This window comes from Parasteatoda tepidariorum, chromosome 10, assembly GCF_043381705.1.
Source record: "Parasteatoda tepidariorum isolate YZ-2023 chromosome 10, CAS_Ptep_4.0, whole genome shotgun sequence".
NCBI lineage: Eukaryota > Metazoa > Arthropoda > Arachnida > Araneae > Theridiidae > Parasteatoda > Parasteatoda tepidariorum.
The window spans coordinates 73,560,150-73,578,276 of NC_092213.1; the positions used below are offsets into that span (position 1 = coordinate 73,560,150).

Here is an 18,127-nt window from a genome sequence, read left to right on the forward strand (position 1 = left end):
CACGCCGTGTGGCAGCTTGTATCCAGGCTAGAGGCGGGTCAACACCTTATTGAACTTGTTACTGTAACTCTGCAATAAATTATTCAATTGTTCTGAAATTTTAATCATTTACTATTCCGTACATTGTCTTCATATCCACCAATTTTCGTTTCAATCGGACAACTCCTTTTTGGTGCGTCGATTTTTTTGTTATAGAGTGTATTTTTGTTCCCTTTCTCCCTTTTGTCAGAGAGTGTCATACTTTTTCCCTTTGTTACAAGTCAGGTAATATTCCATAAACACATATTTTAAATTGAGGAACGAAGCACAACGTTCAAGTATATTTCAAAGTATATTTTACGTTTTGATATCCGTGTTTTAATGAAACTGAAGTATTAGTAAAAAATGCTGTGAATGTAAACCATATGTTTTGGAGTAGGATTCCATAATAGTAAGGAACTTTATATTAGAAAAGCGTTGATGTTAGGTAGAATTGAAATTAATAAAATAGACAGAAAATAGCATTTAGTAAGTGTTTATTGAATAGACCCTAATACAGAAGAGTTGTATGCAATTATTGAAGGGGATTACATAAATTTAGTGTCATGTGTTTGTCTCTCACGATGTGAGCAAATCTGGTAGCTGAGTTAGTGGCACTCCGGTGATGTTTCCTCTTTGGTGTGTACTTTCTCTTGGGCCTGACTGGGCAGCCTGTGAAACAGGCCGGGTGTTCTTGTATGCAGTTCACACATTTCGGAGAGTCACTCTGAGGCTTGATGCATGCTGGCTTATCGTTGAAGTTTCTCTGGGTGCTGCCAAAGCCTTGGCACCTATCGCACTGGATTTCGTGGCAGCCGCCACGAAATCTTTCCATGCGGACAGATGTGTCTAGAAGTCGCTCGACTTTGAAGATGTCCCGGTGTTTGGGTTCGTCGGTCAGGATCACTAAGTAGAGGGGGGGGAGCTTAAGTTCTTAGCCCCGCCTCTTCTTCATCTACTCTATTTTGAATGGCCGTAGACCGATATCTAGAAGATCTCTTTCGAGATGGTGAATCTCGATATCGGCCTTGAGTCCTGGGATGAGAACTTTTAAGTTTCTGCTGGTGGGCTGCAGAGTTTCTATCTGTTCAGGAATTTCAGCTGGTGTCTCGACGGCTGCCGGGACTTCAGCAGTGGTCTGATCTAGGGTGGCTTTCTCCGCCTCTGGTTCGGGAGCTATCTTTTTATCCGGGTAGAGAAGATCACTTTCGGGTTCGGAATCAGGATTTTTAGTGTCGCCGGGTTGACACTACCCTTCTTCCTTTTCTTCTTTTTCTTGGTTTGTTTTTCTACAGATGTATCAGTCTCTGGGTTCTCGTTCGAGATCGGCTTATCAATCTCTGTAGGGTTCTCAACTGGGACTGGTTCTTCCAAATCCATAGAGGTTTCAACTGGTGTTGCAGTCTGTTCTACTGTTGATCAGAGTTTCATTATCTACGTTACTCAATTAACTTGACTTGATCTGGTTCTTGTTGAAGTACCTGCACGCGGTAGCGGGCACCCAACTTCTTCATATGGATTAGGCTAAATGGCGACTGAGACTAATGGCATTAAAGAAAAAGCAAGGATAGTTGATTACTGAGTAGTCTGCTGCGTTTGCAAGTCATATTCGGTCTGCGTTTGCAGGTTTCTCACGGACAAAATGAGTATTACTGTGATGTCGATAGCAATTGAGTATGCGTTACTCAATATGAATTGAAAATAATATTTCAACCAGGGTTTTAAACACATAGTGGTAGAATTGCAATAAGCCTGAAGAATTTTTGAAGGTATGGATTTTTTTATAATTTTTTTTTTTTGGGGGGGGGGGGAATTTAGCTTTCTTCTTATAGCGAAAAATGTAGTAATTAAGGCTGTTGCAAAAAGCAGAGTGTAATAATAAATCAAAACAGGAAAATGTTTTCCTCAGTAATGCTCGAAAAGTCACTTTTCTATTGCAAACTGGGATTTTGATTAACGGGCTATGAAATTCCGATATAAAAAATCCACGTCATTTTTTAAATGGTCGTAAGTGTTAGATCTACGTCTCATAACTCCGCCCACTTTCCAGCAAATTATGCTTTTATATTCTCTTTTCAGAAGGTGTTTGCGATTAGGACCATTGTATTATGTTTACCGGAAAGTTCTGTCCGTGAAAGTACCTATACCTTTATACATTTTTTTTCTGAGCATCTGCCAATTTAATGCCTTTATCTCATTCATCTGTGTGAAAAGTTCGAAGAATTCGGAGCGAAGCTCCGTGAGATGTTAGGGGAAGAGAGTTTTTTTTTACTGGAACTAGTTGTAAACAGTCATTGGGATGTCCGTGAAAGTATACGCTTCCTCTGTAATGGAAAGGATTATTTAATAGAAGAAATAGTAGGATTTTTACCCTTTAACTTTATGGTAATATTCTATCTTGAACAGACACAGCATATATGACGCAAAAGAACATGTGCGTACTTATTAAAATTTGTAATGAAAATATCCAACGGGACAGTAGTACGTCTGATGTATACATTTAAGGTAAATGCCCCACCACCTATTTTTTTAAAAGACACATTTCGCCCATTGTACTGGAACATGAGTTTCGCACGGACAGAATTTTCTGCTAATCCTAATATTAAACTTGTTCACAAAAAAAAGCCTTTTCCCACCCTTCATTTAATATTCATTTTTGTCTATTCCTATCCATTTGGAACTTTTTTATTGAATGCACATTTAAACAGTAAACACTCAAGATAGTAGAAAAAAATAATAGAAAAAAAAGAAGAAAAAACACATCTTTTAGGGAATTTCATGGTTGGGTTATGCATTAGAAATTTATGAATGGAAGGCACATATTATTATTATATTGTATTATAAAAAAAAGTAGCATTACTACAGGATGCGTGGCAACAGGAATATATAGAAAGCTGCGCTTATTCGCCATTGTGTAGTATTATTTAACTTACTTTTTTAATAGCTGCTCGCCGCTGCGTTATTTTTCTTGTTATTCAATCTTACCCTTATATTGCGCGACTGTTTTCAAAAGATTTTATTAATTTCTTCTCCTCTGAACGTCGCTATTCCATCGCTACAATTCAAAATTCTTTCGGTGAAATTTCAAACTCGACTTCAAACGAAAAAGACTTCTTCATTTAACTACATCTAGATCAGATAATAAACTGTTTAAAAAACAGCCCAAAAAAATTATTAGCTTGTTTATGGTGGACTCAAATTTTGTTGTGCAGGTATTTAAATAGATTTTACACAAGTTTTTGTCAATGTGATAGATTCAAAAATATATAATAAGGACTTTTAATTAAGAAAAATAATGCGCAATTTAAGGCTAAGGATGAAAACAAGCTATTTCACTGTAATGAATAATGCGATTGGTCCTAAAAACAAGCACATAGAAGAGTTACACGGGAATTTCAACTTTTTAATGCAATTTTCTTCAAAACTAATGACGAGAAGAAAGTGGATAAACGTCTAAAAAATTCCAAAAATTGCAACTAGTGGTAGAATTGTAATAAGCCTGAAGAAATTTTGAAGGTATAGGTTTTTTGTAATTCGGTAAAGAACTAATGTTTTTACTTCAAGCGAATGAAAATACTGGGTAATATAAACGTATTAATTGTTTGTTTGTTTGTTTGTTTGTTTTTTTAAATTTAGTTTTCCTATTAAAGCGAGAAATGTAGGAATTAAGGCTGTTGTAATGGAAAAGATTATTGAAGAAGCCTTTGTAATGGAAAAGATTATTTTATAAGCTTGAACAGACACAGCATATATGACGCAAAAGGACATGTGCATATTTATTAAAAATTTGTAATGAAAATATCCAACGGGACAGTAGTACGTCTGATGTATACATTTAAGGTAAATGCCCTACCACCTATTTTTTGAAGAGACGCATTACGCCCATTGTACTGGAACGTGAGTTTCTCACGGACATAATTTTCTGCTTATCCTAATATTAAACTTGTTCACAAGAAAAAGCCTTATCCCACCCTTCATTCAATATTCATTTTTATCCATTCCTTTCTATTTGGAACTTTTTTATTGAATGCACATTTAAACAGTAAACACTCAAGATAGTAGGAAAAAAAAAAGAAGAAAAAACACATCTTTTTAGTTAAGTAAAAAATTTTACTATTGACCCTACTACTGTTGCAATTACAATTTCCTACTATACTACTGCAATATGATAAAAGAAATGTGCATCTTGGTATATAGTGAGTTATTGTTTATTGATGGATCCACCGAAGATTCACTATACATGAGAGTTCTGCTGTGTTTAATTCATTATTGTCTCCTTTAAAAAGAACAGGAAGTGAGCGGTGTAGGCGTAACTCTCCAAACAATCCCATTTTACACATAACCTTCTTAGAAAGAAACCGAAGCATGGAATCTTTTTAGATATTAAATTCGATGTCCTCCCCCCCTCCAAAAAAAATAATGATAAACTTAGCATTTAAATCGCGACTCTCACTCTATTTTAGAGCTTATATTGATTTCATTAACTGATTTAAGCATTCGTGTTATGACTTGAAAGGATAGATTTTCTGACTTCGAGCATTCTTTCCTGAACTAGGAAGAAATAGATATTTTACCACTTTTTTTATTGAAAAAGAATTATAAATTATTTTAAAATTTGACATTTCTTTACAAGCGACTAGGGACAGGACGATTCCATAATACAAAAGGACTTAGAAAATTTAGAAAGGGCAAAATGAGTTCGATATCGGGAAAACGTTGCTGGTGAGAGCTTTAGCTTAGTAAAATATCGCCTTATTTTAGCGCCAACATTGGAAGTCAAATTTTGGCGGGATTTTATGAAACAGAAAAAAAAAAACTTAACTAGGGTCATCAAAAAAGAAAGAATTGATTATTAGGCTTTACAGAGAAGACAGTCAGATTTGATTTTTTTTTATTTTCAAAGAACGTTTTTGATGCAGAGAGGTACATACCTCAGTACTGTTGACAATTATCGGTCGCTGTTCCAGCAATTCTGTACATGTTGGAGGAGCGTGAGGGGGGGGGGAGATCGTAAAAGGAATTCCGTGTATAAACCGGGCAGTGGCACTTGACCTTAAAAAAACGTCAGTGTAGAGTATGCCGGGCAAATATATACCGGGCAATTCTGCTGTGTTTAATTCATTATTGTCTCCTTTAAAAAGAACAGGAAGTGTGCGGTGTAGGCGTAACTCTCCAAACAATCCCATTTTACACATAACCTTCTTAGAAAGAAACCGAAGCATGGAATCTTTTTAGATATTAAATTCGATGTCCCCCCCCCCTCCAAAAAAAATAATGATAAACTTAGCATTTAAATCGCGACTCTCACTCTATTTTAGAGCTTATATTGATTTCATTAACTGATTTAAGCATTCGTGTTATGACTTGAAAGGATAGATTTTCTGACTTCGAGCATTCTTTCCTGAACTAGGAAGAAATAAATATTTTACCACTTTTTTTATTGAGAAAGAATTATAAATTATTTTAAAATTTGACATTTCTTTGAGATCACCATTGCTGATTTTGAATCTGTTTCTGGAATCGCAAAAGGCTGGGATTCTTTCTTGGCCTTTGCGTTGGCGAATGAAATGAAGATAATAATTCTTAAAGTAATTAAATCGTCGTAAAGTTGTTTCTTGGCCTTCGGTGAGCGGAATTAAACAAATTCAGAATTATAATTTATTTAATTAAATTGTCGTAAGGTTAACGACGGGAGTTTTAGAATTACTTTTAAGTCAAGCTATGATTGGTTCCTACCATTCCTATAAGACAACCAATACCCACACATGTGACCGATGAAGTCAACACCAGCTAATCTTTATCAGCAATGTGGAGTATTAAAGTTGAGCTAAATTTCTATATTTAACTTAAAATGTTAATTAACATAAAGTTAATTAAATACACAGCCCTATTGCTCATCGAATTAGGTGAAATATAATTATTTCTAGTCTACGTTTTTTACTTCAATTAGATTTATTATTTGTATACGTATTTTATTCTAACCGTGATCTCTTTTTGTTTTGTGTACCTAGTAACTTTGATGCATGATAAGTTAATGAATTCAGCATGGCATCGTGCTTGTTTTTGTGTAAATATATAGAGGTAGAATTGAAAGCTTTGTAAAAGAACATAGGCAGAGATGCCAACTGCTCCGGACAAGCCAAACTAATTAAAAAAACGGTAATAACTACAAAGTAAAATTTACAAATATTTGACTATTTTTGCTTGCTTTTTATAAGGTATAACATAACATAAGTACTCGTCGTCGTCGTCGTCGCGAATTTAACAAGGCGTTTAGGCCCCGAAGGAGCCTTTTACCTTTCCATATGAGTTGCTATCGTGAGTTATAACATCATGAGTTGTAACATAAGTACTATGAAGTGATGAATTATATAAACCTACGAATTATTTAGAAATAGTGGTGGATAAAAATATGCAAAATTGAATTTATTAAACCAAGTCTCACAATTGATAAACTACCACTTTAAAATATATGTTTGCTGTCTGGAGCAAGTTGGCATCTCTGCATAGGCTGCGTTACTTAAGACAATTGATACCTGACAGGGTTGGCTTATTCGAAATAGAGTGGAAAGAACAGTTGCTAACAAAAACAAATGCACCTTTTCAACAACAAATCAGGATCAAGATACCCACACCATGTCCCTTGCAGGTATCCCATTTGAATATTGATTTCTGCTTCATTCCACTTTATCACTTGCAATTGAATTGTAGTAATAAAAGTAATAATACAACATAGGATACATAAATATTTGTTTGAAATGAAATTGCTATTAATTTAAATTTTTATGTCGTGTAAGTTTCATTAGTTGCAGATAGTATTGTACAGATTTAATCGCATCACAAATTAATTTTTATGAAACTTCAAATCTAAATAAACTTGTTTGCCTAAATTTTAAAAATGCTGAAGTTCAATTAATTACAATTTGAAGTAGAATTGATTTCAAAATTTTTCTGTTTGAAAATCAAAATCATATTATTAATGAAGTAGTAAAATGAAATAACTCAAAGATCTTAAATTTATAAATGCGGTTTAAAAAATAATTTTCTTAATAATTTTAACATATTTATATTGGACAGATGCAACTAATTAGGCTTTAATGCAAATTCAAATTAGCATGAAGATCACTTGGAAAAATTTGCTACACAATTAATGAGGGAATAGGATTACTAATTTATTTAGAATCTCGTCCCATTTTTGATTTGTTATGGAAAATGAAAATTATATAAACAAAATTATTATACAATCTTTATATATTAAAAATTCATAACGCTGTTTTGGGTGTTCAATTTAAGATTACATGTTGTTTAAAAATTATAAGATAAAGAGGAAAATAAATATAAGAGGACAAAATTTATAATACTTAGCTTATTATTTAGCTTTTTTAGACTTTGAAAGCTTATGTCGCTAATTTTTTATTACTTTTAAGTTTGCATTACATTTTGTTTTGCGGCCCAAATTCAGTAAAACTTAGAAACTTCAAGTTTCAAGATATGTTGTTGGAAAAAAACTTAATATATAGTGATAAGAGCAGTTTCTTATTTAAATTGTTATAAGTTTCGTCAGCAAATAAAATTACATATCTTTTAATTCTTGTTGAATCATTCATTTTCTGTTCATAAGGTGGAGTTTTTTCATCAAGTTCGTAAGATTGCATTTCAAATCAAGTTAATCGTTATGATTAACATGTTGACAAAATGATTGTATATTTTGAAAACAAAATATTCGATCTTTTGTAGGAAATATCGGTCTTTAAGGAATATGAAGCAATGAGGCGAATGAGAAGCAATTACAAGAGTTGGCGACTGGCTGAGTAATTTATAAATGTATATTAAATAATATATTAATTATTAAATAACATATTAATTAACAAATAGTAACTGAAACAATGATTTATCACGTTTTTATTAAAAAAAAGAGTTATTTCGGGTTTTCTTAGGATGGCTGACTCTTATATAGCTTGCTTCTAACATCAAAGTTGAAAGATTAGTTCTATTTGTCACTTGTTTTGTTGAAATATAACCTGGAGGAAAGCTTGAGAATGCTAGGCAAATAGGTTTATTTTTTTAACGACAAACAGATTGTTACGTAAAAATTTTAAATTATTTAATTAGATGTCCAATTCAAATTGTTCTAACTTTCGTCTACAATAAATTTATTTAAATGTTTTTTTTTAACAGATTGTATAGTAATGTTGTAACTATATGATAACNGTAACCTGGAGGAAAGCTTGAGAATGCTAGGCTATTAGGTTTATTTTTTTAACGACAAACTGATTGTTACGTAAAAATTTTAAATTATTTAATTAGATGTCCAATTCAAATTGTTCTAACTTTCGTCTACAATAAATTTATTTAAATGTTTTTTTTAACAGATTGTATAGTAATGTTATAACTATATGATAATTAAGAGAACATTTTTATTAACCTGTACAAAGTTGAAGAATGCATTTACACAGTAAATCCCTAATTAGGAAAATGTATAACTAAAAATTGGCTGTTCGCTAATATGTGTTATGTTATTGACCCTCATAGCAACATAATATGATAAACAGCACTACTTGTTCGTGTTGAGCACAATTTACTATGTAGTTACTGCCGAGTCTATTGCGAATGAGTGTAGATAGTATTATCTTAAAAATTAAAAAAAGAAGCTAGATGAAATGGAAAGAACTAAAAATAATGAATAAAATTATGTAGTTATAAGTACAACAAAAATAAAATTCAATATATTGCAAGAAAATTAAATTTCTTTTGTTTTTAATAGTTATTTCGTGATTATTTTTCGTAGTTTTGCACGAAATCTTAGTATTTACTTAATCTTTATTTTTCATTAACGTGGTAAAAAATTATTAATTATTTTCCTATATAAATAGGTACAGTTTGGTCCAAATTTCATAAATTTATATTTTTTGTTTCATAATAAAAAAATTCTGTGTTAAAATACAATTTTTTTTAAAAATTGCTTTATTAATCTTCTTTTCTATTAGTTAAATTTTTATAATTATAATTTTTTTTCCTTTCTGCTTTAATATTAATGTATTTTAGTGACCTTAGATATTAGTTTTTTTTTTAAAAAAAAGAAAGAAAAATAAACATAGTTTAATAATGAATTTACAACAATTAGTTTTTATTTTAAAATTGTAAATTTTAGGCAGGATACTTTAAATCTGCAGAATATGAAGAAAAAAAATTTATGGTATGAAACTTTATTAAACCATCTTTCATAAGTTACTCACCAAAATTAGTTCAATTTTTTAAAAGTACCCTATATTAAAAAATTGCAAATTAAAATATCCATATATTGATACTTCAATAACTTCAAATATTAATGTTTCTAACATCAATACTATAAATTTTATGTAATTATCTATTAAATGCAAATATTTTTTATAAATTTGTAAAAAAACAACATTCAATTAAAAAATTTTAGGCTCATTTCTTAAATTATATTTACTTAATATTTTTTTGATAAGTTATGTAAACATAAATTCTGCATAATAGATATTAATTTAAAATGCCTCAAGCATTTTATCTACGAGACATTTTTCGTAATTGCAATTTCCATTATTTAGTATGTAAAATATATATTATTTTTATTTGCGAAGAATACAATGGATCAACAGTTATTCTATGCCTAATTATTATAAGGTTTGTTAAATTTAATGCATACATAAAGTTGGTATAGGACACTTCAACAGTTTTTTAATCTATCATAAAATTAAGTTAAAACTGTTATAAGTATAAAACTGATTGATCATAACCTTAAGTATAAAACTGTTAAGGAGACAAGTAATTCTTTTAGTTTAAAAAATTTATAAATTTTATTATGATTTCCATTTCTAGGTTTTTTTATTTTCAATTTTATATTAATGATGAGTAACTTTAGCTAAAAGATCAATACTAACTTAAACTTGATTAACTTTTTTTATCAATATAAATAAATATATTTTTTTACGTCTTTTAATTTTTTCTTTAGTTTGATAGAAACTTTAGTTTTTTTTTTCATTATCAAAGAAATCGTCATGAAGCACATCCTCATAATTAGAAGAAGAATTAGTTGTTTCATTTTTAAAAATGCAAAACACTGAGTATCTATCTGTACCACTTTCTTAGCAGGAATATGCACAGTTATTTAGCTGTAAGTCCATGCAATATTTTCTAAATTAATAAATTTTTATTCTGTATTAACTTTAGAACAGTATTCATTAAATTATATGTTTCAGTTATGATATTTAACTGTTCTCTAATTGTTCAAACAACGTACATTAATTTGCAAATTTACAAACTGCAGGGAATTATTTCTGGCCTTACCATTTTTGAGAAGAATAGATTGTCATATAAACTAAACAGGGAGTTAATCTTATATTTTCTAATTGAGTAAATTTTATTTTGATTAAACTTTCAAAGTTGTAACTAAATTTCAGTTTGTTTGTATTTAAATGGCATGTATAAATTTACAGGTTAAATTTTTAAATTTACATAAAAATTTGCATTTTAAAATTGATATAAAAATAAATTTATTAATAAATTAGCAATATGTTTAATAGTTTAAAAAGTTGTTTTGAATGTCTGTTTACTGTATAAAATGAATGAGCGATTTTCTTATTAAATATGTGATTCATAACACAGACTCTTGTTTACGGCCCTAATCAAATGAGTTTTTTTTAATTAAATTTTCACTTTGTTCTTATATTCATATCAAAAAAAGATTATATCAAAAATATTAAAATGAAATAATAATGTTTAAATAATAATAATCGTATAAATTCGATACCATTTTTCATTATTAATTTTGCCTTGCAATTGCTATCTTCGCATCGCCAATAAATTGTGTCGGCCTTATATTTTCGATATATATTGAAGAGATAATTTTTGTAAAGCAAAAGATAACCATTTCTAGTAGATTTGATATATTTTAACTCAGACATTTTCGAAAATGGCTCCAAAAAAAAAAGGTGAACGGTATATGTTAACGAGAGTATAATTGAACGATGGTGAGGGGAAAATGTTTTTCCCTTTCAAGTTGTTTTCCTGGAGAAAAGGATTCTGTCCCCTATATAAAATCCCTCTATGGAAATAGTACCCTGCCTCTACAAACGGACCCTCGGTGCCACAGGTGCACATCATTAATTATCTTTTAGGTCTGAAATGGGTTAGGTGAAAAGGAGACACCGCCTTTTACTTGCGTTTCCGAAACATTTTTTTTCTTCATTTTCCTTTTTATTTTTAATACTTTTTATTTTCTTTATACTTTTTAAAATATGAATAATTTGTTGGAATAGGTAATATACGATGGTATAAATGAGGGCTAAATAGAGGGAACGTTTATTGTAAAATTGGCGTAGCTTCGTCGAGAAATATATTTCAGATAGGCAAAATAGTCACAGTGGATTTTCTGCGGTATGAAAGAAAAATTTTTTAAGATTTTACGATTTTACTTTAAATACACTTCATTTTATTTATTTTTATTTTTTTATTTATCTTTTTTATTCATTTATTTATTAATTAATTAATTTATTTTTTTTTAAATTTTGTTATTTCTTTGCTGATTTGTGAATGATATTAAAATGAATAGCAAGAAATGCACGATTGTATAAAAAATTACTTACTAACACAAAATGTGTTATATATTATTAGACTTAATGTTAAAGATTAAAATAATTAATAATTAACAAGCGCAGACGATTGGGAGGGAAAGCCTTTTATTTAATTATAAGAATTTTTTGTCAGCAAAAAATAAAAAGGTGTTTTCAAAACAATTCATTATAATTTACAGCAAAAAACGATTTTTTTCATCTAAAGCTTTTTCCTCGTAGTATTCAATATCGTACCTTTCAATATAAAAATATCAAGACTGCGTTTTTTATTTTTGTCATTAAAAAATCTATAAACAATATTTTCTAACCATAATATTCCTCAGTTCAATCACTCAGTAAAAAAAATCGAGAATATATTTTCTTTTTTTTTTCTGCTTCTGAAAAAAAGGTGCTTTTAGCCAAAACACTTCAAGATAAATTATAGCAACAAAAAAATAAATAAAAAAAAACAAAAACAAGTGCTTTTTCATTTCAATATTTTTCCTCATAAATTTAAATACCATATGTTTCAATGTAAAAAAAATCATATTTTCTGTTTCTTCAGTAAAACTCTAAAATAGAGTTTTAAGCTGACATACTTAAAATACATCAAGATTTTTTTTCAACACAAAAACAAATTTCTTTAAACTCAATTTATTTCTCTCAATATTAAATATCATATTTTCCAGTATAATAAAAAAGTAAGAGTTTCATTTTGTTTTTGGACAGTAAAAAAAGTGGTTCGCTAAAATAAATGAAGACTATTTTTATTGCACTAGGAAGTTCAACTCTGTGGTTTCCTCTTATATATCATTTTGTTCCTGAAAATTGATTAAAAAATCATTTTATTGATGAAATATGTAATTATTATTACCTTATGTAACCACATTTTCTTAATATGTGTGAATCGTAAAGACATGAAAGTATACCTGGATTTAAAAAAAAGACAACTGTGCTTAAAAAAAATCTAAACTTTCACATTTTGTACAAATATTAAAATATTTATACTATTTATTCTTTTTTGTAATATTTTTATTACATTTATTCATTTTTCTATTAATTTTTATATCACACCAAATGCGAGCTTATAAAATAAAGATTTTGAGAGAGTTAAATTTTCTTACAGCAACGTTGAAATAGTTAATATATTTAAAGCAAAAAGAGTTTTAAAATAGTCATGTGAAAAATAGTTACAATTACAATAACTCCGAGGGAGAAAAAACTCGTGGTTATGGCCCTGATATGGAATGATAATGGCCCTTTAAGAACGTAAAATTTAAGCTTTGTAATTGCAATTCAATGGACTGCAGTATATATCACATCACTTCAAAATAATAATAGTTAATAATTCAAGAACTAACTGTAGAGTATTTAAATTTCTTATTCCATTTAATATAGATTTTTCTACACATCATTGTAAGATCACGTTTCTCGTTCTTGTAATCTTTGCGCAACGAAAAAATTTAAAAAAAATTTCAGAAATTTTTGTGTCAGAAATTTTTTTTCTTTTCTAAAAAAAGCTTTTAAAATTGTAATAACTTTCGAACATATCGGAATTTCTCTTATGTTAATAAAAAGCACGTTCTTTCAACACAGAATCATGCCTAGAAAAGTTCCTGCCTAAAAAGTTATAAACTGGAATAGTATCCAAAAAGAGAGCAGCTAGGAACTTAATTGAGGAAGGATACGGACCAACCTGGGTTCCGCGATTGAAATAGAAGAAGAAGCAACAGAAGACTTCAAAAGGACGAAAATTCACGGATCTATGGTTACGGTTATTGATTCAACATTTACATAATGTGGCCCTATACTTTGAAACCGGTACCTGAGTAACTGGTTTGTTTGCTTTTAGCTAAGTAACATCCTCAACAAAATTTATGTCATTCAAAATAAAATCCTTAGATTCAAAATAAACAGATAATGTTTAGGAAATCAAACAATTAGAGACGACCTCAAACTATCCGCAGTTTCAGAGTATATTGCTAATCCCAATTCTAGTTTCTACAGACACTATTAATTTTCCTGATATTTTCAAACTAGAGCTCTTACATAACATTTTCCATAATCCCTGTTGTAGAATGAAATCTTCTCCAAATTCTACTGTGAATAGTATGTAAATAATCTCTAAATAATTTTTAAATAGTAACTGTTAAAGTTATTTTCGTCACATGTTATTTAATTCCTATGTTAAACCTGTGGATCAATGGACTGATCTTAAAAACTCTGTTCCCAGTATAACACCCAAAATCAAGCATCACTGGTTGCGGTCAATTAGAGGGTTACAACTTTAATCAGTCTGCATAGGTACCGAGGTTTCGCGGTATCAGTCCTCCTTAAACTGTTCTTCCGTAAAGTGCTTGTCTTCGCTTGTAGGTTTTCGGACTACCAAAACTGAGGAGCGATCAAAATTGGGATGGCATACCTTCGCCTTTGCACATAACTTTTCCTTTTTTTTTCTTCTTGAATTTAAATTTTATGTTATGCGTTCGTTCTCTCTCCTTTGTTTATTGCAAACTAGTTTTTATCACCTACTATTTTCTATTCTTACCATATCAGGCGAATTTGTGAAAGGCTTTCGGCTGGTAACGAGAGACAAAAAGATCTTTATTTATTTAATTAAGACCTAAGGTCAAAATGAATAAAAGACTGTACATATTATTAAAACTGTTATGCTGGTACGAGATCTACACCCGGCTTGCGTGGACTACAGTGCTGACGTAAAACATCCTCAGTGGAAGACGGATCATCCGTTAGAGAACCCTTGCCTTCAACCTAACCATCAAAAAATTTTCCCATAAAAATTCCTCCCAATACTTGATTCAGGAATTTCCTTGCCTTCTGTGGTCAGTTCAAAATTACAACGTTACTTAGTTAAACATTTAGACTCAAAAAAAATCTGAATTAAGTCCGTTGTTCAACACCCGGTTATAAAATAACATATTTATATTAAGTAGTCACCCAAATTAAAAACATAATAGTAAATATTGTAGATCATTTCTAATGTGAATGCTTTTAAAAAAGAACTTCTATCGCCCTGGAACATTGACATTACAGAAGACAGAATTTTTTTCAAATAATATGAATCAAACTTTTACAGTATTTATTTTTCATAATTTACTTCTATATAAAAAAAAAATCCGAGCCAATCAAATATAACAAATATATATCACACATTGCCTGAAGTTCAAAATAATGGCCTTTAACCCTTACTACCTGCTCTTGGTGTTCCCAATTACGAGTAATGCTAAGTAGAATGTAGGCGTTACCATTAATTGCCCATGTTGTTATTCATTTTGTTATCGGTCTTTTAACAATAATTAATTTAATTAATGAAAGATGAAACTTTTACAAGAGTGCATTATTGTAACATTACTATAGCAACAAAATGTAATTTTCAAATAAATAATATCCAGAAGTTTAAAATCATATGAAAATATAGAGCGTTTTGAAAATTTGCCTTTATTTATGCACTTACAACCAAAAGGACACAATGAAATATCGCAGCTTCAAAGTTCTGGCAATCACAGTGAATCCTACGCCATCAAAACAATGTACCGTGTTTTCCTTGCATTGCCTTTCAAAAAATCTAATGCATGATGTGTTTTATTTATTTATTTTTTTATCTTTTTAAGAAACATTACCAAAAATTTGATTTTTTTTTTTGATTTACCAGTATTTAATCATTTGAAATTTTATAATATTTTCTAAAAGTTTTGTTAGATACAACACCTCGGCTGGTTAGAGAAATTTACAGAGCCTTCTGCGCAATTGATTGAGCGCGGAGGGTAAGCAAAAAAATACAGGGACCAGGAAGTGCAATTCTCCCTCTCTCAACGGCAACGCACAGACAGGCCTTCTGTCTGAGGAGCTGTTATATAGAAAGCGTCGCTTATTCGCCGTTGTGTATGTGTAGTAATTTTTTAATAGCTGCTCGCCGCTGCGTTATTTTTCTTGGTATTCAACCTTACACTTATGTTGCGCGGCAGTTTTTNTGAATAATCGATAAAATTAGTTTTTATTACATTTAATCGATTTAATAATTTCTTCTGTAAAATTAATCGATATAATTAGTTCTTAGTAAATTAATCTATATCACCAATTTTTAATGTAGTTAATCGTTATACTGAGTAATCGTTTTTATGGCAAGTGCTGATTTTTAATAACCAATGTATATCGTAGTACGCAATATAGTAGTATGATTTTTTTTCTTAACCAATATGGGACGTTATTTAATTCTTGTAAAATTTTAAAATAACATAAGAAAACCTTTTATCTCAGATAAAGAAATTAAATAAAAACTCATAACTTCGCGTTTTCTAATATTTTCATAATGTTATTACAGTGAAAATCTAATCTCTAAGTTTTTGTAGTTGAGTTATTGGCATTTAAAAATGATGAATTACTCACATTAATTCAATATTTTATATTAAGGAATGCTGATTTCTTCATTAAATGTACAGTAAAATGCAAACTGTAAATTTGTAGTAATGTTGTCGAACCAAAAATATCACTGTATTAATGAAATTCTTTAGCTTTCATAGCTTTTCAACATTTTATGAAATTTTTTTCTTTCATATGAAAGAAAAAAATTCATGGTATAAAAACAAGGAGTTATTTAATTTCGTTGTTATAATGAGGAATTTCGATATTTCCATAATTTTGCCTTTATTGCATCCTTGACTGGTAGCATTAATTTCGTACACCAGGGTCAGTTATAAAATCCAACAGATGGCGCCACTAAACATTTTCCTTTTAAATTTTGCTGTTTGGAAAGGGAAAAAAACACTTTTTTTTAATTTTTTTAATGGATATAAAAAATTTATCTGCTTTATGCAATTATTATTCATATTTATTTCAGTAAATTACAATTAATCAGTATTTTCGTCAGGCATGCATTGATGTGTGATTAAGAATCAACGAGTAATAATTGAACTCTAGAGTATTATAGAGGAATGCCCTAGAGTTCAAAACGAAAAAAAGAAGAAAAAAAGTGATATCAAAAACAAATTATCTGAATATTTTGGCTTTTTTCGTTGCCATGGCTTTTACTTCGATCTTGGACTTTCTCCCTACAAAATAGGCGATAACGTAATTTCTTTTTTTAAATCTTATTATTTAAAAAAAATTACTTGAAATTTCAATAACGTTNTCGATATAATTAGTTTTTAGACAAAAACGAATTATTAGCAAATAGCTAAAAGCATCAAAACTTAGCTGAATTTATATTCTGAATTTTTTCGTTGCCATAGCTTTCGCATCGATCTTGGACTTTCTCTCTACAAAATAGGCAAGAACGGAATTTCCTTTAAAAATCTTATTATTTTAAAAAAAAAAATTGCTTAAAATTTCAATAACTTTTTAACGAATATTATAGAAATAAATACTAAGAAAGCAATAATTTATGTATTTTTCGCAGAATTGTTGTAAGTTGAGTTTTTTAAGTTTCATGTTGAGACAAATTTTGATTTAATTGTATATTCAATTAACTGTATAGAATAGTTTTTCATATATTATTATATGAATGAAATATAATAAATAATTAACAATAGAAAAATGTGTAATAAATTTTAAAAATAAAAGAATGAAAATGAAGAAACCATTTTATACAGTTTTCACTAATTTGCACCTTATTATTTTATCCTTTATTGAAGCATATGTGAGAAAGAAGAAGGAAAAAAATTAACATGGCACCAATAAGCCAATTATAAAGTAAAATGTTTATTATTCGTTAAATGATAAAAATAAAAAATAAAAAGCTAAACGTGGAAAGTATATAAGCATTTTGTCACTATAATTATGTTCAAATTATGCATCATTTTTTACACTACGTTCATATTGATGAAACGTTCTATTATAAATAAAAATGGCCCAAAGACGAATTATTTTTTCGCAGAAACCTCTCTTCCATTAAAAAAATAAATAATATAAGTGTATTAATAAAAAATAAAATCAATTTTTTTTGTTTTTTTTTTGTAAATGTGTACTATAACATAATTTTATGGTACTAAAGAAAACTTTCTACTGATCTTGCAAAAATCTGAAATAATGACATCCTTTATACAATAGAAAACCATTCGATTATGTGAGAGATTGAATACCATTAAAAATATGTAATTTAAATGACATAAAATGAATTATTTTATTCTAATTATGAAATATTAAAACATTCTGAACATTATAAAACAAATTATATTTGCAGTAAATATTTGATACAACCTTTAAATTAAAGAAATATTTAATGCAACTTAACTAATAGGACTTTTAAAAAATATTAAAAAAAGTGAAAATAATCAAGTTGCAAAACACTTACTAATTACATATCAATTCCAAATAAAAAGCACTTATCTTTGTTTAATAAGAAACATCTCTAATTGCAAATTTGCATTTTAGATTATATACAATTTCGAATTTCAAAGCAGAAATTAGATGAATGCGATAAGCAGAAAAGAATGCTTAGATTACATGCTAATAAGACATTTTTAAATATTAAAAAAAGTAAAAGTAATCAAGTTGCAAATCACTTAAAATGATTT

The 18,127-nt window shown here is 29.0% G+C and overlaps 1 protein-coding gene across 1 annotated transcript in view; it reads right to left on the reverse strand.

The window, feature by feature from the left end:
- LOC107439597 (cyclin-dependent kinase 14-like) overlaps positions 1–1,398 on the reverse strand; it is a 4,332-nt gene extending 2,934 nt beyond the window's left edge. Inside the window, exon 1 of the mRNA XM_043056764.2 lies at positions 1,272–1,398. Within this exon, the coding sequence (XP_042912698.2) occupies positions 1,272–1,398 (127 nt within the window). The remainder of the gene's footprint in view (positions 1–1,271) is intronic.
- Positions 1,399–18,127: the final 16,729 nt, after the last annotated feature.